Below are 21,558 nucleotides of genomic sequence, written 5' to 3' on the forward strand. Positions count from 1 at the left end.
TTCTGTGTTGCTGTGGAGGTTCCTGTATTGTTAGTAGACAATGATGAGGTTGAGTACATGTGGGTGTATTCAACCCAAAAAGCTTATGAAGTCTTCCCTAGCACTTCTCAACCAGAACCTGAGCCTCAAACCCAAGAACAGCCCACCACTAAACAACCCACCCAAGAAAAGGAGACCCCAAAAAGAACAACACCTAGGAAGAAGACAACAGCAACTAAGCCCCAAACTCCCAAGAAGAAAAAACTCACACCAAGGCCCAAGAAGAAGAATGCCCCAAACAACAAACCAGCCCCTCACACCACCATTTCCTCACTACCCACCCAAGAAGAGCCCACCCCCACAGAACACACTCCCTCACAGCCCACTCCCTCACAGCCCGCCCCCTCACAGCCAACCACGCACATCACAGCCAACCACATCACATCCCACCACATCATAGCCCACTCCCTCACAACCCACTCCCTCACAGCCTACCCCCTCTGAGCCATCTTCACCTCCACTTTTCCAGCCTACATCACCACCACCATCAGTGCAAGGGAAGGGTAAAAGGTTAGGCCCTCTTGTTACAAAGTCCCTAAAACCACAGCTAAAAAGCAGGGCAGCTATGTTCCAAAACCTCAGGGGACAGGGAGGAAAGGTAGTAGAAGAGGAGCAAGACTATCTGGGCTAGATTTTGGTGATGATGTTGGAGATGCTGAGAGCAGTGATGATGATGAGTTTGTTGTTGGGGAGGAAGAAGAATCATCTGAGGATGATGATGTGCTAGGTGATTTTGAGAGAGGAGCATGACCTCCTAGATGATGATGTCAGTAGCTTGGTTTTGAGGACTACCTAGATGGAAGATCAACCATGGACAAGGTGTACAAGAATGGGAAAATATGGAATGAGCAGCCATATGGTAGTATAGTACTAGAGCCTTGGTTGATCTTTCCAACCAGGGAGGTCTTTCTAGAATTTTGAGAGACTTTTGCATTCAAGATAGGGGTTTGGCCTTTGTGTTATGAAGGCTAAACAAGAGATTTACTGCTGCTTGTATCATGGAAGCATGTGCATGGAGGATACATGCTTCAAGGTTAACTGACAAGATAAGTTGGGCCATAAAGACTATCAAGGGGGAACACACAGCCTGTGGAAGGTTGGAGGAGAAGCCCATGATATCTTCAAGTTGGTCGTGTAAGCACCTACTTGATGTGATTAAAAGCAGTCCTGAAATTCCAATGGAAGCTTTACAAAAGATCACCCAAGAGAGTTTTAGGGTGATAGTGAAGAAAAGACTATTTTATAAAGTGAAGGTGATGGCCAAGGAGCAGATCTATGGGGGTTTTGCTGAGGCTTATAGCTTGCTGCCTAGGTATGCAGAGGTTATTAAAGCCACCAACCCAGGATCATATTCCTTGATAAGTTGGACAGGGAGCACAGGTCAGGTTGCACCTAGGTTCAAGCTAAGGCTTGTTTTCTCCTTTGCTGCCCAAGTCAGAGGATTCTTAAGGGGCTATAGGCCTTTGATAGGCATTGATGGGGCACATTTGAGTGGATACTATAAGGGGATCTTGTGCGCTCTTGGTGTGGATGGTAATAATGAGATTTTTTTTATTGCCTATGGGATAGTTGACACTGAGAGTCTAAAATCTTGGGAATACTTCTTTAGGAATTTGAAGATTTGCTTTGAGAAGAAAGGTGCACCAAGGATGACTGGTGCTTCATTAGTGATAGGATGAGAGGTGTTGAAGCTGTTGTTCATGGAGTGTTCCCCAAGGAAAGTAGGAGGGTGTGCTGCAGCACCTTTACATGAATTGCAAAAACTTAGGCTGGAGTGGAACAACCTTCCATGAGCTGTTCTAGATTGCAGCAAATGCCTACAACAACTATGTCTTCAACAAGGCTATGGAGAAGATTATGGCTTTTGATGCTGATGCTGCAGCATACTTAGACACCACATCAGAGCAGTGATCTAGGTACATGTGTGACACAACAATCTCCTGTGATCACAATACCAAAAACTTTGTTGAAATTTTAATGCTTGCACCAAAGCTCACAGAGATTTACCTGTGCTGAATCTACTTGAAGGTACTCATTATGATTTTGTTAATTTTTTTTTTACTATATTATTCATGTCTAATATTTATGTTCTATTTCACATCCATTAGAGTTTGGTCCATGAAGATAATTGGTGCAAGGTTTGACAAGGCCGTTGACATGGAGTCAGGGCAGTTGACTGATTATGCTACAAAGGTCCTTAAAACCAGGAGTGGGGAATCAAGGTTCTGTCATGCTACACCATGTGGAGGAGGAGAGTTTGAAGTGACAGATGAGCATGTCAATTTTCCAACCAATTTGGAAGGCTCAGTTGTGGTGTGGCAAGTGGCAAGGTTGTGGGATCCCTTGCAAGCATGCCTTGAGGGTCATGTACAATCAGAGGATTGACCCTATTGAGTATGTTTCTGATTATTATAAGGGTGCTGCTTACAAGGCCACCTATGGCACCACATTCATCCCATGGCTGATTCTTCTCAGTGGCCAGATTATAATCTACCTCACATTCACCCTCCAAACAGGAAGAGAGGTGCTGGCAGACCTCCAAAGCAGAGGAAAAGAGGAGTGAATGAAGCAAAGAAGGCCAAGAGGCACAACTCTGTTAAATGCAGCAAGTGCAAGCATCTGGACCACAATGCAAGAACATGTGGCAGAGGTGATAAAGGTCAAAAGAGAGCTGCTGCCAGTGGGGCTAGTACTTCCAAGGCACATAAGAGAGCTAGGAAAGCCACCTAAGCAAGCTAACAACAACAACCTTGGTTTTAAACATATTTTTTGGGTTCTAATTGAATGTTCATATTTTTGGGTGATTAAGTGATTTTAGTTTTTGTAAAGAAACAATGATTAACCTCCATTTCTTGATATTTTTAGTGAAGTCAGTTTTGTAAATGAAGATAACATTACATTACTTTTTGGTTGTGGATACATATGTATGCTACAATGATTATTATGAATAACAACTTTTTTTTTTCCAAATCTTGTGGCTTGAATTACATAACTTACTTCCAAATTATAAAGAGGAGCAATACAAACATAAGTAAACCTAATTTAATTATAAGTCTAACTAACTTCTTTTGTTCTTTAATTTTCTTCTTCAAATACTTCAATTCTTCTTGCATATTCTCATCCTCTGCGTTTCCCATACTCTGTACCTCATGTTTAAAACCTCCACTTTGTTCCACCCAATCTTTGCACCACCTAAAAGGTTCACAAACATCACACTTAAAGTACAGTCGATGTGGGTTTAAACTTGAATCAGAACTTCTAATTGCAAATTTCTTGCCGCATTTACACATTCGATTTGAAACTCTAATGATGTAGATTCTTGTGTTGAGGAGATGTTTTTTTAGAGAGAACTCATTAGGATAATGTAGAGAGATGATAAGAAGAGAGTTCAGGTAGGATGTTAAGAGGGAGATCAACAATATATAGGTAAAAGACATAACGGCTAGTTTTTCAATCAAATTCTGACCGTTACAGCCCATGTTGTATTTGAAAACATTAAGGGGTACCTGGTGAAATAAGTTTTGTTTTAAGGGTACCTCGTGAATTACATTTTGCTCTAACAGAGGACTAATGGATGGTTGACAGTAGGGGCCTTTGGGTGTATCATGCTAAAACTGAGGGGTATCCAGTGTATTTTCAAAAGTGCGAGGGTACCCCATTCTTTTTTAATTTACTCACTTTACTCAAGGAGATGATCAAAGTGGTAGTACAAAAGTATGAAAGAGAGAAATTGAAGAGGTGGAGAAAGAAACTAAAAATGTGAAGAAAAAATTGAAAAGTAAATTAAAATATTAAAAAGCAGATGACATGGTGGAAAAAGAGGACAAAATAGATGAGACATGTTACCATGAATAGAAAAGACAACAGTGTGTAGATTAAATAGAAACACACTAAAAAGAAAAGTGCGTGGATTAAAAAGAAACACATAAAAAGAAAAGTGTGTGGATAAAAAAGAAACAAGATAGTAATTTTTAGATTCATCTCAATATGTACGTTTAATGTATCAACTCTTTATAATTACATTGATACTCATTGAGTCCTAATATAATTGCCAGAAATCAAAAGAAGAGTTGAGTACTCCAACGACTAAGGGTATCATCAGCATGTTGTAGCTGCGTTATTTCCCCCCTTTACTCGCTTCAATTCCATTCCAAAGCGCCATATATGTCGACTTTTTGATGAGAAGGTTGAGTACTCCAACGACTAACATGAACAAGAACGGTGAGAAGGGGTCCCCTTGACGGAGGCCCCTTTACAATTTAAACGGTTTGGTGGAGGAGCCGTTTATTAAGATTGATGCAGAAGCAGACATTAGGTAGGAGTTAATCCAATTTCGCCATTTGATATTATGCTCCTAAAAATATGGTATTATCTTTATTAACAAATATTTCATCTTATCTTTCGCCACACACGACCATATGGAAAAGGAGATCATCCTAGGGGTGTAAGAAGGCTAGATGCAATAAGCTACAACGACTCCATCTCCAGTCAAATTACATGTTTTTTCCACTAATATATTTCTGCAGATTGATTTATCTTGTGAAAATTCATAATAAAATATTATTAAATATATCTTATATTTCATAATATTAATTTCCTATAATTTTCTTGTAATAATAAGCAATAGTCAAGTTATAAATTCTCAAAAAAAAAAAGAAGAAGTAGGAATTAAGTAAACGGGTGACTACTTATTAGAAAATGATTACTCCCTTCCTCCTTTGTACCATTTCCTTTAAGTTGCCCCCAAAAAGATTACCTATATTACAAATGGTCATGAGGAATTGAGGACCACCAACTTGCTATGACATATAGTATATTTTTTAGAGAACGTATTGTGTCGGACTCGTCCGACCATAATCTTTGGTCGGACGACTTTCAGTTGGTTTCAAATTTTTTTTCAATTGGTTTCAAAAAAAATTCAGTTGGTTTCAAATTTTTTTCAGTTGGTTTCAATTTTTTTCAGTTAGTCTTAATTTTTTTCAGTTAGTCTTAATTTTCTTTCAGTTAGTCTTAATCTTCTTTCAGTTAGTCTTAATTTTTTTCAGTTAGTCTTCATTTTTTTCAGTTAGTCTAAATGAAAGTAAGTTACCTCTAAATGAAAGTAACTTAGGTCTAAATGAAAGTAAGTTAGGTCTAAATAAAGTAACTTAGGTCTAAATGAAAGTAACTTAAGTCTAAATGAAAGTAAGTTAGGTCTAAATGAAAGTAACTTGGATTCTTAGTTTATTATATTTCATTTAACAACTAACTAATATTAAAATATAAAAAAAAAAACTCTGCTTTCCTCTCACTTTCTCCTTCTTCTTCATTCCTCTTAGCTGATTTCTTTCTTCTTTGTTAGATCAATAAAAAAGTATAACAAAACTATATACATTCAATGGCTCGATCTCTTTCAACGCTAAGGTTTTCTTCTCCTTGTTGTTGACAACATCTCCATGTCCTCTCAAAGGTAATTATACTCGTGTTCATTACTCTTTTTGCTTGAAAGCCATCGTTTTTACCTCTAGAATGTTTTCAAGTGTTGTCCAGCGGAGCGGCGCGGCGGCAGCGGAGGAAGAAGATGAAGAAGGAGCAGCGGCGCCGTTCTCGCGGCTTCCGACGAAACATATTGGTCAGACGGTCTGACCCAATCTTTACTATTTTTTATATGGTCCCATTATTTTATAAACCCAATCTAACAAAAATTAAAAAAAAAAAAACTAATGTTCAACGACAACGAGGCAAGCTACGAGGGGTAGAGTAAATACGAGCTATAAAGATAGTTAACAAAATTCTAATAACAACAAAAGTTTAAACTTATAAAGTTGTAGGTTTGGTCTCAAAAGTTTTTAAATCAGTTTTAATTTCTTCCCTTCAGATTAATTACAACATTTTTGTTATTTCAAAGTTCCAAATTAGTTTCAAGGTTCGCAATAAATTCTCTCATTATCATATGGTTAATAATTCTCTTCGTAAAATTGGTTCACTTTTTTCGTAAAATTGAACTGAATTAAACTAAGGAAAAACTGAATACTTCATCCGTTTCATAATATCCGCTACACTTTCTATTGTGGGAAGTTTCACATTACTTGCTACACTTCTTTTTTGGGCAATAAACTCTCTCCATCTCTCTCCTCTCACATGGGTCCATTTTCTTTTCTCTCTACCTCGCTCTTCTCCGGAAAATTGCCTAAAAGTCTATAAATTGAGAAGCGTAGCGAGTAATATAAAACGAAAGAAGTATAAGAAAATGTTTGAAGCGAAGCAAACCGAATTAAACTGAACAGAAAAGAATATGGCCTCAATTACATACCAGCAACCACAACTTAGCTCGCTTTTCCTCCTATGGACGTAGCTAATACATCGTTCGTATTAAGTCTGTTATAATTTCGGATTTAGGTCCATTTGTTTATGTTAATTAGTAACTAGTAAGATATATAAAACCATATAATTAACTCTACCTCCAAATTCTGACATCTACACTCTCTCCTAAACCTAATAAAATCGTTTCCTCCTATGGACGTAGCTAATACATTGTTCGTGAACTATGTAGATTCTCGTGTCAGTTACCATTAAGTATATGTTTTGTTAATTGCATCTGTCACAACATTTATGATGGAGATGATTGTAGAACACAAACAAATATACAATATTTAATATGACTACACGCTATGGACTTGCATACTTTGACTTGTTACGTGGAATGACTATTGTAATACGATATGATCGGTTAGGGAAAGGATACTAGAGTTGGCTCTTAATAGTGAGGTAATATGACAAAGATGACATGAGAGGAACCGTACATCTATCATGCTTCTTACATTAGAATTAACATAGTCATATTGAAGCTGATCAAATTAATCTCCACATATACATTCCAAATATTAATTTTAGATAAATGAAGACATTAAGATTTTAGATTATCTGTTGGAAGCCGTGAATCTTTATGAGTTGCAAATTGCAATTAGTATAGAGCAAATGAAGGCATTAAAAGAGGAAGGCGGTGTGAGAAAATCTGAAGATGTTCCAAAGCTGGCTTGAAACAGAACACAATTCTCGACCTGTTTTGTAAACCTTCTACAGCCTCGCCTAAGCATATAGCAGCAATCCTTTTCTCTCATACAACCAAAGCATAAAATCATCGACAGAAAAACCAAACAAATTTATGTTTAGATTGTATATATCAGCTTTACAAAGCGCCTCGCGTTATGTTTATCTTTACGATGGTTATTAACAGGACCATCACAACAATATTCTCAAGATGCACTTAAATCTGACACCAGTAAGTATAATGTTCATCTTTACGATGGTTGCTAACAAGACCACCACACTGCAAACAGATGAAACTACTGCCATCAGAGAAGGCATCGAGCACAATTTGCTTTCTTCCTGTCTCTGCCAAAATTGACTTTGCATAAGAATCAGATTCAGAGACAGACACACTTGGTGGTGCTGGTGATGATGAGCGTAATGGTAGGGGGGATGATGGTGGTTGGGTTCCTGTGGGCTGAGCTTCAGCAATTACACACTCAGCAAATAAAGAAGCAAGTTGATCAGCTTCAGCACTTGCCCGTAGTTTTGACCGATATAGCTCACGTGCACGTTGCAAGATGGAAAGAACAGCCTCCTCTCCTCCTCTTGTTCTCGTAGCCATAAAAACCTAATTGGGACAAAAATTGACCAAACTGATCATTAGTATGACCTACATTTTTAATCATTCTGCTTATACAGATCTAATGCACACCGGATGACGAATGCACGTCGTATCATATATCTACAGCTTAAAAAAACAGGCGCATTAGTAACATTGATTCATGTCAATTGCACAGTAGAATATATTACAGATTAAGTCCTTGTCTTTTGTTGGGCACTCATAGCACAAAAAACTCCTGTGTCAGTTAACTTCAGACAGGACCTAAAGCATGTGCACCTCAAGATTTGCTTCTAATTTTGAAGACAGACATATATGTATGTGTCCTAGTGATTCAGAATAGCTTCTGCGTGCAAATAAGAATAACCTCAAATTTGGGCATTCTAGAGGTATTACAACTTACAACACACCACAATAGACAGCAAAGCTCCAAAGTCCAAAGAGGAGCAGCAGATGCTAAGCAGATCACACACAAATTTAGCACTGCAGTCCGCGCCACATCTAGGAGACGGAAGGATTGCAGAGCGCACCCCACAAATTCACCCACTTCTTTAAGAGCTCATCCTTGGGGAACTCTAGATTTAAGAGGAGAAGTGAAAGCACGGAAATTAGTGACTAGCAAAGAAATCGAACACTTCCATCTAGCGCTAAAATGGCTGTTTTTGATACTCCACTTCATCAATTTGATATAATTTTGGATTATAGGGCGGGTCATGGCCCAGAAAGGCACCCCCTAAATCCACCACTAGGTCATTGATCTGATCTTCTGCGATAAAGTATATCATGTTTGCTGTGCAAACAGTATAATAACTTTCACGCCTATCCAAACACCAGTCCAGTTAGTAGGTAAAGAATTATTATGTAATACACCGATAATCTTAGAAATTAGCTGATTCCAGTCCTCATTTAATTCATCCAGAAGGGAAGCATCTGGCTTAGCAAAAAATACACTTACCCTAGGTTACAGAAGTAAATCAAGTTAGATTGATCCCTTAAGAACTGACACTTATGAATCTAACACCATCTAAATGCTGGGTGTTTGCTCCATGCACAGAAACACTCCAAAACTCTGAAATCAAATGTCACCAATATCCACTCTTTTTTACCAATCTGGTCGATTGGCCATAAGATTACTGATCTTATTATCAGTATTGCTTAGACAAAGTGAACACTGAACAGTTCAAAAGCAGAACACAAAACTAGTGGTTCTTACAATATTGATAATATATACCATATTTTATAAAATTGATATTAAACAAGATGTCATTAATTTAAAAAAAGTCAAGTATTACTACAAACACACTGAATATGTTAGTGAGTCCTTCTTTTACAGTCATCCTGAACATTCCACAGGCACACAACTCGAATACTACATCTTGATCTCCGATAAATAATGAGAAGATATAAGAAAGAAATTAGTTTACTAGCCTCAAGACAGAAGAGACACTGATCTAACAACCTAATTGCTGTGAGAAGGAATTCAACCACTATCAAAGGGCATAATAGTTACATGTGACTAAGATTCACTAGTGGTCCAATAATTAAGTCCAAGATGAAACAGAAACTCCCTCAATCTCTTCCTCTCTTGCTCTCTCATTTACTTGGTCATTAATCATTCAGAAACCTATACAATCCACATGTCTAACCGTAATTCTTTTCGTATTCATTTAAGGCTCAAAATCATTGTCATTAGGCTTGGCTCTTCAACATGCTTTACATTACACTAAAAATCTAACCTCCAAGAACACAAAGATTACACACACATAACCAAAAGCGAGTACCAGAAGCCGCCTATAAATTCTCTCCAGAACCACACTGTCACTGCTGCTGCTTATCCTACTCACAAAATTCAAGTCCACAATACACAAAAACATACACAAGCAACAAATTAACTGCAAAATCTTAACACATTTTAAGGCTATATATCTACATAAGATCATGAAACTATCAAGAATTCCAGAAAAAACTTAATTACAGCGCTCGAATACACCGTCGCCGAAATTCGCAAGAAATATCCACTTCATTTGCTTAAATTTTAAAATTGCTTTTAACTTGAATTCTTACCACATCCTACTAAACCTAATAATCCTCCATAAAAAAGATCCACATCTTATCAAAATTTGGACACAACAAGTTAATCTTGCAGCAGAATCAGATTAAAGAAAATGAACAAGTTGAAATTAACTTCTGTACATAATAGATTAGTGATATTATTAGTTCAACAAGAATTAACAACATAGTTTAGCATTGATAATAGTAGAAGAAAAGTAAAGTATTACAAGAAAAAGAGGAGAGAGAAAAAGTACCGCTTGAAGAGCTTGAGTAGGCCTGTCCTGCTCAATGAGTTGACGAGCCAATGCAAGGAAATCACCTGCTGTTGTTGCTGTTGTTGTTGTTGTTGTTGTTGTTGTTGTCGTCGTTGTTGTTGTTGTGGCATTGGAAGGAGATGTCTCTGTTATTTCCATTTCCATGTCTTCTGTTGTTGTCGTCGTCGTTGTTTCTTCATTCATCTTTTAAGTATTTCTATGAATTTCAATACCAAAGAAATGAAGAATATGATGAAAGATGCAATTGAAGAAGCTGATGATTCTTATATATGCAGACTGCAGTTGCCTAATAAACGCAAACTTGCTCTTCTTTTATTTCACCCGATGATGTCTTTTTTTTTTAACAACCCAGATGTTTCTAGGCTCCTCCACTGTTTATCTGGATCCGTTGTAAGAGTTTTTTTTGTCAAATTCTAATCTTGTAAATTTTGGATATAATTTGTGAACAATATTTAATAAATACTACAGGTGATCATAGCCGGCCGAGCCGCACTTAAAAAAATTCCCCACTTGTCCGACCGATCGGGGCAAAATGAGCGGGGTTTTCGGGCCAAAAAAAATAGACTAAAAAGTCATTTTTAGCTTGCCCAAAACAAAAAAAAACGGATCAGGCCCGACGGCGAGCCAAAAAATCTGCCCAAAACCCACAAAAAAATCAAGTTGGGTTGATTTGATCAGGTCTATTAAATACTCTTTTTTTTTTTTACTATGACTTGAATTATTTATCTGGCACTAGGATTAACCTAGTATGACCATTCGTACTATTCTGTAATTTGTACTTTCTCCTCTACTTGTAGACATAGCTAACACATGGTTAGTGAACCACATTGATTCTTGTGTCAATTGTTTATTATTGTTTGTTTCGTTAATTGCATTTGTCACAACATACTACATATGTTTCTCTCTAATTTACTCACTTTACTCTGTGAGATAACCAAAGAGGGAATACAAAAGTGTGATAGAGAAATTGAAGAGGTGGAGAAAGATACTAAAAATGTGGAGAGAAAAACTAAAAAGTGAGAGTTGAAATATTAAAAAGTAGATGACAGATGTGGAAAAAGAGAAAAAAGTACATGGAAGTTGGGACATGTTACTATGAATAGAAAAAACAACGTGCGTAGATTAAAAATAAAAAGATCAAAAAAGAAAATGTATACATTAAAGAAAAACGAAGAGAGTAATTGTTAGATTCATCTGCATTTGTACTTTCAATGTATCAACTCTTTATAATTACATTGATACTCATTGAGTCCTAATAAAATTGCTACAAACCATTTTGATATTAATTCTTAGGAAAGTAAAATTGCATAGAGAAAAAAATGTGAGTATGTATGTGTATGGCCTAAGCCTAACTGTAGGGAAAAAAAATGTGACTAATTGAGATTGTCAAATTTGACATTTGACAAACACATGACACAATCCAAAAAGAAATCTGCAACAATTAATTTGAGATGGATGTACATAGTTAAAGATAAGTCTTGGACAATATATGAAAAGCTAATGAGAATTCTATTAATAAAAATCGAGTAAGTATTGCTTACTTTAACTCTTTTTTTATTATTAATTGCAAAAGCATTAACTTTTACACTATTTGGGCCAACTTAATTTTTGTTCTAAAAAAATAAAACATGTATAAACGAAATTCTAATGTATATGTATAGACACCAAATTTGTATCATATTTGAGGTATTAGTTGTAATATGAATTAGATATAATTTCTTATAATCTAGATGTTTTTTTTTATATATAATTTGAGCTTTCATCTATATTAATCGCGCAAAGCCAAAGGCCCAAGGCAGTTTACATCAATAGGATTTGGAACCAGACTAAAGACTCAAAGAGATATGAAAAGTAACAGCATTGACAACGGATTACAAAGCTATAACCAAGCTATAAACTCATCTTCCTTATAAGCCCCTGCTTTGCCATTGCATCCGCGACCAAGCTAAGTTTGAGTCACGCCCCCTATGGGTGATTGAGATATTTTTTCTCATTGATGGCAAGACTCCCTTATGAAGTTGAGTTGAAAGCTCATGTTTCACGGACCTCCAAGTGAAGAAGTTGCCCATTTTACCGCATTAGCGGAATCAGATTCAATGATCATGTTCTTACTCAGGAATTGATTGTTGAATAGGGAAATTTTGATGGCACGACGGATGGCTAAAATTTCTGCACAGTTAATCTCCATAAAAGGAATGGGAGAGGAGAAAAGGCACACAAAGTGACCATTGTGGTCACGAATGACCCCTCCAATGGCTGAGCAAGAGTTTATGAGGTTGAACGACGCGTCGACATTCCATTTAAGGCAATGTTGATGGGGGTGGTATCCACATGGGAGATGAATTCGGACCTGGGCATTGTTTTGCAAGATTACCTTGAAGACTACCATTCCACATCAAACAATTGGGGTTTCTTTGGATGTCACCAGGCGAGAATGGGAAAGGCTCGGACCAGCCTGAGATCCATCATTCCAGTCTTAGGAGTATGAGGTCTTGCAGCTCTTTTGTCGAACTATTCGGGGAGCGTTTAAGAATGCGAGCATTGCGCTCCTTCTACACCGTCCATGAGACAATAAAGAATATGGCCACCCATATCTTCTTAAAGAGAGGGTTAGATGAAGCCATGGAGGGTAATGCCACTGCTCAAATAGCTCCTTCAAAGAGAGTGGGGAAACCCATGACAATCCCCATAAATTCAACCACCACTGCCATAGCTGGAATGAGAATGAACAATGAACCATTAGATGGGTTGTGTCTTTAGGGAGTTTGTGTTAGAAATGCTACAAAGATGTTACAAGGATCACAAATTTGACTACTAGAAATAACAATGAACAATCTTCTAGGCGCGATACGCATTCCCAAAAGCAATATTCTAACCCTTGCTTTGAGCACGGGTTACACAGAATTCACTATTATAATCGTTAAATGAGAATAAGTGTGTGAAAGAATTTGATGTGATGAACAATGAACTTGTGCTTTTCAATAGAGAGAGTTTTCTCTTAATGCTTTCATAAACATGTACAGGATAATAAATTAGAGTCCTTTGAAATACAGGAACATTTGGTATTATATGACAAATAACCGTTACAAACCTACCGAAGAGACTCGAAAATAGGCCATTGCAGAGGAGGAGCTGGCGTTCCAGGCAGGAGCCGGCGCTCCTTGCACAATTTTTGTCAATTTTTTACATTCTTAAAATCCCTGCCAAATCTGATCGCTCGCTCTAAACCGAGCGAACGCTCCTTCATCAATGTAATAAATACATTAATGAACTCTATAAATCATGTTGATTCGAGTCACGCCACCATAACCATTGCGACTCAAAACCACGTGACATGAAACCAATACAACTAATACTCTAAATCTCCAACAGTTCGTTGCATAAAACACATAGAGTTTCGGAGGGAGGGATAATACCCAAATGAGCGAGCTTGCACTTTGTATTAATCTTCCCCAATATGGTTGTCCATACAAAAATTTCTATCCGGTGCGGAACAAGACCCTTCCATAATCCTTTGACTGCATCTATACTTGGAGGAGAGATTAACTTGATGAGCTCTTGTGAGAATGATTTTGTAGAAAAGAGACCCGACTTATGCGGTAACCAAGAGAGGCTGACCTCCCTCAATTGGTGAAGATGAACCTGATTAACGAGGGATACAAGATTGCTTCGTTCTACCAAATCTCACGACCTAAGAGCGCGAGCCCATGAGAAGCTCCAAGTCCATTTATATCCATCCCATAAACACATTGCTGCTACTGTTGCTTGTTGTTCATTTGAGATGAGAAACAGTGGCGGATCTAGGAATTAAACAATGTGGGTTCGAAGTTGTTTAAACATAGCAAAATTTTACTATTATTACTTTTATTAAAGGCGTTGAAAATACTTAAACAAATTTGGCTAAGGTTTTTGTAATAAAGTTTGGTTAATAAATTATTAGTGTTATTAATAATTGATTGCTTGAGCAAGTAAATTAGAAGAAAAAGAAAATTAATATTATTATTTGGTGGGAGGCGAATATTGTGAAGAAGAAAAGTTGAAAATAAGGGAAAAAGAACTAAAAACACTGCAACATGAGCTTCTTGGGATTCGACCCCGTGACCTTCAGTGCAGCTAGGCCATTTCACGCGGACTACCACTGAGCTAACTGCTTAGTAAGGGAAGTAAATGGGGCGTTTTGCTATTATATCTTGTTTTTCTTTTTTTCCTATGATACCAGTTTCTTTTCGCGGATCCCGTGGGTTCAGTTGAACCCACTGAACCCACGCTGGATCCGCCACTGATAAGAAAGAGTCTTTGAAATTCATTTTTGAAGGAAATAGGAATAAGCCAAGAATCATACCAAAAGTAAGTGTCAATAAAATGGATCGACTACTTATTAGAAAATGATTACTCCCTTCCTTCTTTGCACCATCTCCCTTAAGTTGGCCCCCAAAAGATTACCTATATTACAAATGGTCATGAGGAGTGAGGACCACCAACTTGCTATGACATACAATATATTTTTATTTGGTCCCACTATTTCATAAACCTAATCTAACCAAAAATTCAAAAAAAAAAAAAAAACCAATGTTCAATGACAACGAGGGAAGCTACGAGGGGTAGAATGAATACGACCTACTGTATAAGGATAATAACAAAATTCTAATAACAACAGAAGTTATAAACTTATAAAGTTGTAGGTTTGGTCTCAAAAAGTTTTTTAATCAGTTTTAATTCCTTCCTTTCAGATTAGTTACAACATTTTTGTTATTTAAGAAGTTCCAAATCAGTGTCAAAGTTCGCAATAAATTCTCTCATTATCATATGGTTTATTTTCTCTTCGTAAAATTTGTTCTTGTTTTTCGTATTGCAAGTAATTTAGAATAGATGAAACAATAAAGGCCATGTTTGATAAATGGCTTTTCAATTTGATCAAACAGCCAAAAAAAGTATTTGGTTGTTGGCTTTTTAGTTGGCTGAAAAGCTGGCTTTTAAGCCAAAATAAAAAAGCTGCCCGGAACGGCTTTTTGGATTGACTTTTGACTTATTGGCTCACAAACTCTCCAGTAAACCGCCAACAACTATAATTAATTTTGCCAAACACTTTTACAAACGGTTAGCTTAAACAACCAACTTAAAAAGCCAATACATACCGTCAATGCTTCCAGCCAATCAAACAAGCCAACCGTCAATAACCGATTGCCAAACAACCCCAAAGTAAAACCAATATTTAGGCTATGTTTAGTTCACCTGAAATTTTCTGATCTGAACTTATCTGATCTGATCTGAACTTATTTTTTCTGATATGATCTGATTTGAACTTATTTTTTCTGATTACAAGATCTTATCTTTTAGATTTTCTCAATATATAAGAAAAAATATAGTCATGTGGGGTCTTGTTTGATTCGTCTCAATGAGTACTTTATTAATATTCAATTATTATAATTTTTCTAATATGTAATGAAAGATATAATGATTTTTAAATATAAGCAAGATCTGAACTGATCTGATCTGAACTTATTTTTTCTGATCTGATCTGATCTGATTAGATTTGAAATAAGCAAAAATAAGGTGAACTGAACATAACCTTAGACTCTATTCTTTTAAATTGAGAGAAACTAAACTGAATTGGGAGAAAGTTTAACATGAGATAGTGTTTGAAATGAACCGAATTAAACTACTAAACTGAATCGAGAGGAATAGCTCGCTTTTCCACCTCTTGCACGTGATACTCTGCCACCCTAGACAGTACCCAGTACACACAGTCCCAACACTCTGCTTCTTTCACCATTACTCTCCTGACTTTTTTTCTCACTTTGTCATATCCATTGGACTCACTCACAAGACTCAACACTACACTACTACCTCCTTTTTCTTTTCTTTTTCTCTTTACCCATCTCTTTACTCTTCCATCAAAATGCTTAGATTCAAACTCAAAATTTCTTGCTTCTAATTTAATCTTCACTTACAATGCTGATAAAATCACTCCTTCTAATTCCACTTCTTTTCTTCTTCACATCATATGTAGATGGCTCACACTCACTCTCTCACTCACACTCACACTCACCCAGTAGTAGTAAGGATGCTAGTGCTCTGTTAGATTTTGCTAAAAAAGCTGATATAAACAACAATCTATGGTTTAACACATCTTATTCTCATTGCAAGTGGCAAGGTGTTGAGTGTCTAAATCACAAAGTAGTTCGTTTAGTGATTGAAAGCTATAATCTTGTAGGTGGTATTATTACGCCTAACTCGTTAACTCGGTTAGACCAACTCAGAGTTTTGAGTCTTCGTAATAACTCGTTAAGTGGGCCCATCCCAGACCTTACTGGTCTATTCAACCTCAAAGCTCTTTTTCTTCACCACAATGATTTCTCTGGCTTGTTTCCACCGTCGATCATAACTCTCCATCGCATCAGAACCGTTGATTTTTCTTACAATAATCTCACTGGCGAGTTACCCACCTGGTTGACTCAGCTGGACCGGCTTTACAGTCTCCGGCTTGAGTTTAATCGCTTCTCTGGAACCATCCCACCTCTAAATCAGTCAACTCTGTCAGTGTTCAATGTTTCAAGGAACAATCTTAATGGTCCTATTCCTGTTACACGAGCATTATCTCAGTTTAGTCTGTCTTGTTATTCGCAAAACCCGGGTTTATGTGGAGCCATTCTACATAAAGAATGTAATAAGACACATTTCTTTGGATTCAGCTTCGGCCCTGCCCCTGCTGCGGAGCCAGAGCCTTCATGGGCAGGGGCGGGGCAGCAGAATGCGCAATTGCGCGGAGTAGAGCTGAGTAAGCCAAGTGGAAAGAGTCACACTGGTAAAGCTATTATCTGGGGGTTTAGTATAGGATTAATGGTTCTTATTGCTTCCATTACTTGTTTTGCTTTAGCTGTGAGGAATCAGAGGAGAGACAATCACAGGGAAGGCACAATGGCTTTGGATTATTCGGCCACAGCGAATGCAGCTGCAGTGATGAGAACAGAAGAGGAGAGGGAAGAGAAAGTGAAGAGCGCGCAGCAAGAAGCAGCAGCAGCAGTAGCAGTAGCAGTAGGAGGAAAGAGTGGGAGCTTGGCATTCTGTGCGGGAGAGACGGAACTTTATACATTAGAACAGTTGATGAGAGCTACAGCTGAACTGTTGGGAAGAGGGACTATTGGTACTACTTATAAAGCTGTGTTAGATAATCGTTTGATTGTGTGTGTGAAAAGGTTGGATGCTACTAAGATTGGAAGTGCAGGGAATGAGTTGTTTGAGCGTCATATGGAATCAGTTGGTGCACTTAGACATCCTAATTTGGTACCATTGAGGTGTTATTTTCAGGCAAAAGATGAGAGACTTTTGGTCTATGATTATCAGCCTAATGGCAGCTTGTTTTCTCTCATACATGGTTAGCTTTCTCAACTCCATTTTTTTTCTGTTCTTCTTCTTGAGATATAGTACTACTAGTATTTTATTGCTTGCATTTCTGTGTTAAACTAATGGTTGCTTTGTGAGCCAATTATGTAGAGAAGTTCCGAATTCATATTCGTCCATACATGGAATGAGTTCTCTTGAAGAAACTATATACCCACTTCTAGGAGTTACATACCAATCTATAGTTATTGATTATGTTCATAGTGATCTCGGAACTTGGCTGCTAAACTATATACCCACTTATAGGAGTTACATACCATTCTATAGTTATTGACTATGTTCATAGTGATCTCGGAGCTAGGCTGCTAAACTATATACCCACTTCTAGCCCTAGGAGTTACATACCAATCTATAGTTATTGACTATGTTCATAGTGATCTCGGAACTTGGCTGCTGCTTTTTTGATTCCCAATAGAAGGTGATCATGTTTTCCGAAATTGAACATTGATAATTAATACTTCCTCTGTCTTTTTTAGTTGTACCACATTGACTTTTGATACTATTTTACGTGTTCCACTTTGATGTTGTTTTACTAGGTAGGTAAATGGAAAAACAGTCATGTGAGATCTTGTTATTTTCATCTCTTTACGTAGTTTTATAATATCAAGCTCTTATAATTTTTAAGTGATCTTCAAAGTTGTGCGTTGGCAAATTCTTGGTATACGTATATTTGGATCCTTCCATCCCATCCACAATACACAGGGAGTTTGTAGAACTTTTTGCTTGGAGTTTCACAATCTTTCAATGTCTTTCAAACCCACTTAGGATTGAAGTAAGCACCTTTTCATCTCCACAAACAAATAGAGAACTTGTTTGAAATTTTAAGTCCACAGATCCAAACTGAAGCAATCTGTCTCTGGCAACTAGGCTGTTCTTCATCAGAGGCATATTAGTGAAGGGAGATCTTAATTTCATGAACCCGACCCGAACAAAAGAACCCTAATTCATTCTAGGGAGATTTGTATAAGGCAAGAATAGTCACTATTTTCATTCCTCTCTGAAACCTTGTTAACTTCTGCTCTTGAATTTGTTGACTCTTTCATGATACTAGCTCAAGTTTTATCCGATGTCTTCGAACCTTGAATCCCTCTAATATCTCTATCTAATAAGTGTTTTATTACTGGATTCAGAATAGATTCATTATTCTCTCTTTAAGTTAATGTTCTTTAGTTATTATTTTCCTCTTTGCCCCTCTTTCATCTCTTATGTACTCCTTTTGTTCCTTAATGGTTTCAGTAAGGTAGTGTGTAATTGATGCATACAGAGATGGAGCATTTAGATCAGTTAATACTTTCCCCGTTTCTTAATATTTGCAATTGTATAACTTTTGCACTATTCATTTATTAACTATGACTAACTCTTTTATTATATACAAATGCTATTAAGTAAAATGTTATTGAATTAGTCTCAATATGTATTTTTTAAATATCAATTATTTATAATTTCATTCATTGATAGCAAAGAATATTAATAGTTAAAGACGTGCATTAGCAAGCCTAAAAGTCAAATAGTTGCAAGCATTAAGAAACAAAGGAATAGTTGATAAAAGATAGAAAGTAGGAAAATGCCGAAGATCACTATGGAACAAAGGTTTTCCTTTTAACTTCTTTGCCTCATTTTCCTTATTATCGTCTTGAACTTTTCTACAGATAAATTTAATTTAATTATGTCCAGTAACCTACTCATGTGTCCCCACCCAACTTGCTTTTTCCCCCCTTTGATATCACATTATGGTGTTATTCTTAACATTTCCTTACCTTATTCTAGTGACTGGTGTGCCTGACTAGAATTTTAGAATACTAAAACTGTTAAGGTTAATCATCTAATCTTTTTTGAGGTACATTTAATCTAATTCAAATCTGCTCATCATGAAGCCTCTAGCTTTCAATGACCCAAGATTTTTGAATCCTGAAACAAATTGAAGAGCTAGTTTTGAGTTCTTGTGTTTGGACAGAATGTGGATATGGACAAACGCGGGATTGGCACTATATCATGGCTCAAGTTGGAATTACCCCCTTTGTTGGATGCTTTTTTTTGGCTTTCAGGGTTGCATCAGTGACTGCTAGTAGGGGGAAGTGTGAGGGGATTGGACCATAAAAGTGAGTAAAGTTTTATGGAAGGCGGTACATAGGGAAAACATTGAGCCAACAGGAAATAGTAGATGGGTGATTAAGTGGAGATGAAGTGCCACTAGTAGTTCCAGTTTGGGAGTTGCTTTGTGAATTACCAAACAATGGTTTAGTTCAGGATGTTCCTTGACCTGCCCTTGGCAAGCAACAATAGTATATAACATCGAGTGGGAAGCATCGAGTGTGGGTGGTTATCTTGTTGCCTTTATGGCAACGACCCTGTCACATAACCATATATCTGCCCAAAGTAAACATGGGTGTTCCTGGGATGTATTTGTGGTTAAGAGACTAAGAGAGTGAATCTCAGCTATGGAACCACCAGCTAGTCATTAGCTTCATATTATTTTCCATGAATTAAGCCGTCATGAGGAAAGTATACAACAACATCTTGACAAAACCTTGTTTATGGTGCTGACAATGTCATTCTTAAATCCACTTTAAGTATATGTTTATCCTCTTGTTTTACGTCATTTCAGTTAGTATAAGACATATTTTTGGTGAGTTATCTTAGTTTGACCTATACAGGTGAAGGATACTGTATCATTTATACGACATTGATATAGCTGCTATCTTAATACTGCAATAGCGATGCAAAATGTTCTTGTTGCAGGTGCTGGTTTTGACGGACTCCTTTACTTGATCAGTGCTCTGTTGTTGATCTTGTTTCCAACTCCTTTTCTAACTAACATTGGCTTATTTTGATCTGTGTATACTGAGCTGATTGTCTGGCATCATGCAGGTTCTAAGTCAGCAAGAGCAAAGCCTCTACATTGGACTTCATGCTTGAAAATAGCAGAGGACGTGGCACAAGGCCTTTCATATATTCATCAAGCATGGAGACTAGTCCATGGCAACCTCAAATCCTCTAATGTTCTCCTCGGCTCTGATTTTGAGGCCTGTATAACGGATTATTGCTTAAGTGTCTTAACTGAGTCGTCATTAACGGAAGATGATCCTAGTTTGTGGGCATATAAAGCACCAGAAATCCGTAAGGCAGATTCAGAAGCAACATCTAAATCTGACGTATATGCTTTCGGAGTGTTGCTACTTGAGCTCTTGACAGGAAAACCACCATCTCAGCATCCGTATCTGACTCCAAACGACATAGTACACTGGGTAAGATCTGCAAGGGATGTTGCGGATGGCGGTAGTGATGAAAATAGGCTTGTGATGCTTCTTGAGGTGGCTATAGCTTGTAGTGTGGCGTCCCCGGAGCAAAGGCCTAACATGTGGCAAGTTTTGAAAATGTTACAGGAAATCAAGGAGGCAGCATTGATGGACGAAGATACTGAATTGCACCCTGGTGAAGGAATATCCTAGGCTAATTGATTGCATATATTATTTTCTACTAATCAAGTTATGCAACACGGATTAAATTTGATGGGGATATCTTACTCTACCTTTTGTTCATACTTATATTAATTCTCCATAATTTTTGTGTTTTTCTTTCCCCTATTTTCTTTTATAAAAAAGCTGTTCAAAATAACAAGTTTGTCCAACCTAGAGAGGTCAATGGATGGGGACTAACTACTAAGGATCAAAGGAGTTGCAAGAATAGTGTCATTGGAAAAGGCAGTCAAGAATCTTGATGGTGGTGCAACAAGGCATGCTAGAGTAATAGGTCTAAGAATTCGGAAAAGTAAAGCTACAAATTGAAACAAACAAAAAAACAGAATTTTATGACCAAACTTCTCCGACGAGAGTTATTGGTTCAAATCCAATAGTAGGTAAAACTGGCCGAATGCCAAGCCCTTTTGTAGCAATGGGTGTGGGACTTTGGAGTGTTGATGACGTAGTCGGAAAATATGGAGAAAAGCAAACGCTAATCTCGATCAAGAACAAACAGATTTACAAGCGATAAATCTGTAGAAAATCCGGAATCCACCAAAAAAGAGTAGGAACTCTGTGATATTATTAAAAGTCAAAAATCTCCCCCCAATAATGACCTAATAGTGTTTAAATACTTAACACAAAACCCTAATACGAAATTAAGAAAATAATAAAATTCGGAAATAATTAAAATGCTGATTTC

General features: G+C 37.1%; 3 protein-coding genes across 3 annotated transcripts; 2 read left to right on the forward strand and 1 right to left on the reverse strand.

Annotated features, from left to right (window-relative positions):
• The first annotated feature begins 1,037 nt into the window (after nucleotides 1-1,037).
• Nucleotides 1,038-2,424, forward strand: LOC130592036 (uncharacterized). Its single transcript, XM_057396092.1, has 3 exons — nucleotides 1,038-1,695; nucleotides 1,850-1,946; nucleotides 2,148-2,424. The coding sequence occupies exons 1-3, from the start codon at nucleotides 1,038-1,040 to the stop codon at nucleotides 2,422-2,424; spliced, it is 1,032 nt and encodes a 343-aa protein (XP_057252075.1).
• A 4,741-nt stretch (nucleotides 2,425-7,165) lies between these two features.
• LOC104902533 (uncharacterized) lies at nucleotides 7,166-10,385 on the reverse strand. Its single transcript, XM_010690336.4, has 2 exons — nucleotides 9,976-10,385; nucleotides 7,166-7,678 (listed from the first exon to the last, which is right to left on the reverse strand). Exons 1-2 carry the CDS (start codon nucleotides 10,177-10,179, stop codon nucleotides 7,286-7,288), a joined length of 597 nt encoding a protein of 198 aa, XP_010688638.2. The 5' UTR covers nucleotides 10,180-10,385; the 3' UTR covers nucleotides 7,166-7,285.
• A 5,350-nt stretch (nucleotides 10,386-15,735) lies between these two features.
• Nucleotides 15,736-20,976, forward strand: LOC104902524 (probable inactive receptor kinase At5g67200). Its single transcript, XM_010690324.4, has 2 exons — nucleotides 15,736-17,371; nucleotides 20,266-20,976. Exons 1-2 carry the CDS (start codon nucleotides 15,949-15,951, stop codon nucleotides 20,844-20,846), a joined length of 2,004 nt encoding a protein of 667 aa, XP_010688626.2. The 5' UTR covers nucleotides 15,736-15,948; the 3' UTR covers nucleotides 20,847-20,976.
• Nucleotides 20,977-21,558: the final 582 nt, after the last annotated feature.

Source organism: Beta vulgaris, chromosome 1 (genome assembly GCF_026745355.1).
Source record: "Beta vulgaris subsp. vulgaris cultivar EL10 chromosome 1, EL10.2, whole genome shotgun sequence".
NCBI lineage: Eukaryota > Viridiplantae > Streptophyta > Magnoliopsida > Caryophyllales > Amaranthaceae > Beta > Beta vulgaris.

Excerpts from the sequence above, each read along its gene's own strand:
- LOC130592036 (XM_057396092.1), top strand. The coding sequence starts at position 1,038 with ATGGAAGCATGTGCATGGAGGATACATGCTTCAAGGTTAACTGACAAG. Across the intron at positions 1,696-1,849 it reads AGGTGCACCAAGGATGACTG|CAAATGCCTACAACAACTAT; the intron begins GTGCTTCATTAG and ends TCTAGATTGCAG. Across the intron at positions 1,947-2,147 it reads TTAGACACCACATCAGAGCA|AGTTTGGTCCATGAAGATAA; the intron begins GTGATCTAGGTA and ends CACATCCATTAG.
- LOC104902524 (XM_010690324.4), top strand. The coding sequence starts at position 15,949 with ATGCTGATAAAATCACTCCTTCTAATTCCACTTCTTTTCTTCTTCACA. Across the intron at positions 17,372-20,265 it reads CTTGTTTTCTCTCATACATG|GTTCTAAGTCAGCAAGAGCA; the intron begins GTTAGCTTTCTC and ends GGCATCATGCAG.
- LOC104902533 (XM_010690336.4), bottom strand. The coding sequence starts at position 10,179 with ATGAATGAAGAAACAACGACGACGACAACAACAGAAGACATGGAAATG. Across the intron at positions 7,679-9,975 it reads CTACTCAAGCTCTTCAAGCG|GTTTTTATGGCTACGAGAAC; the intron begins GTACTTTTTCTC and ends TGTCCCAATTAG.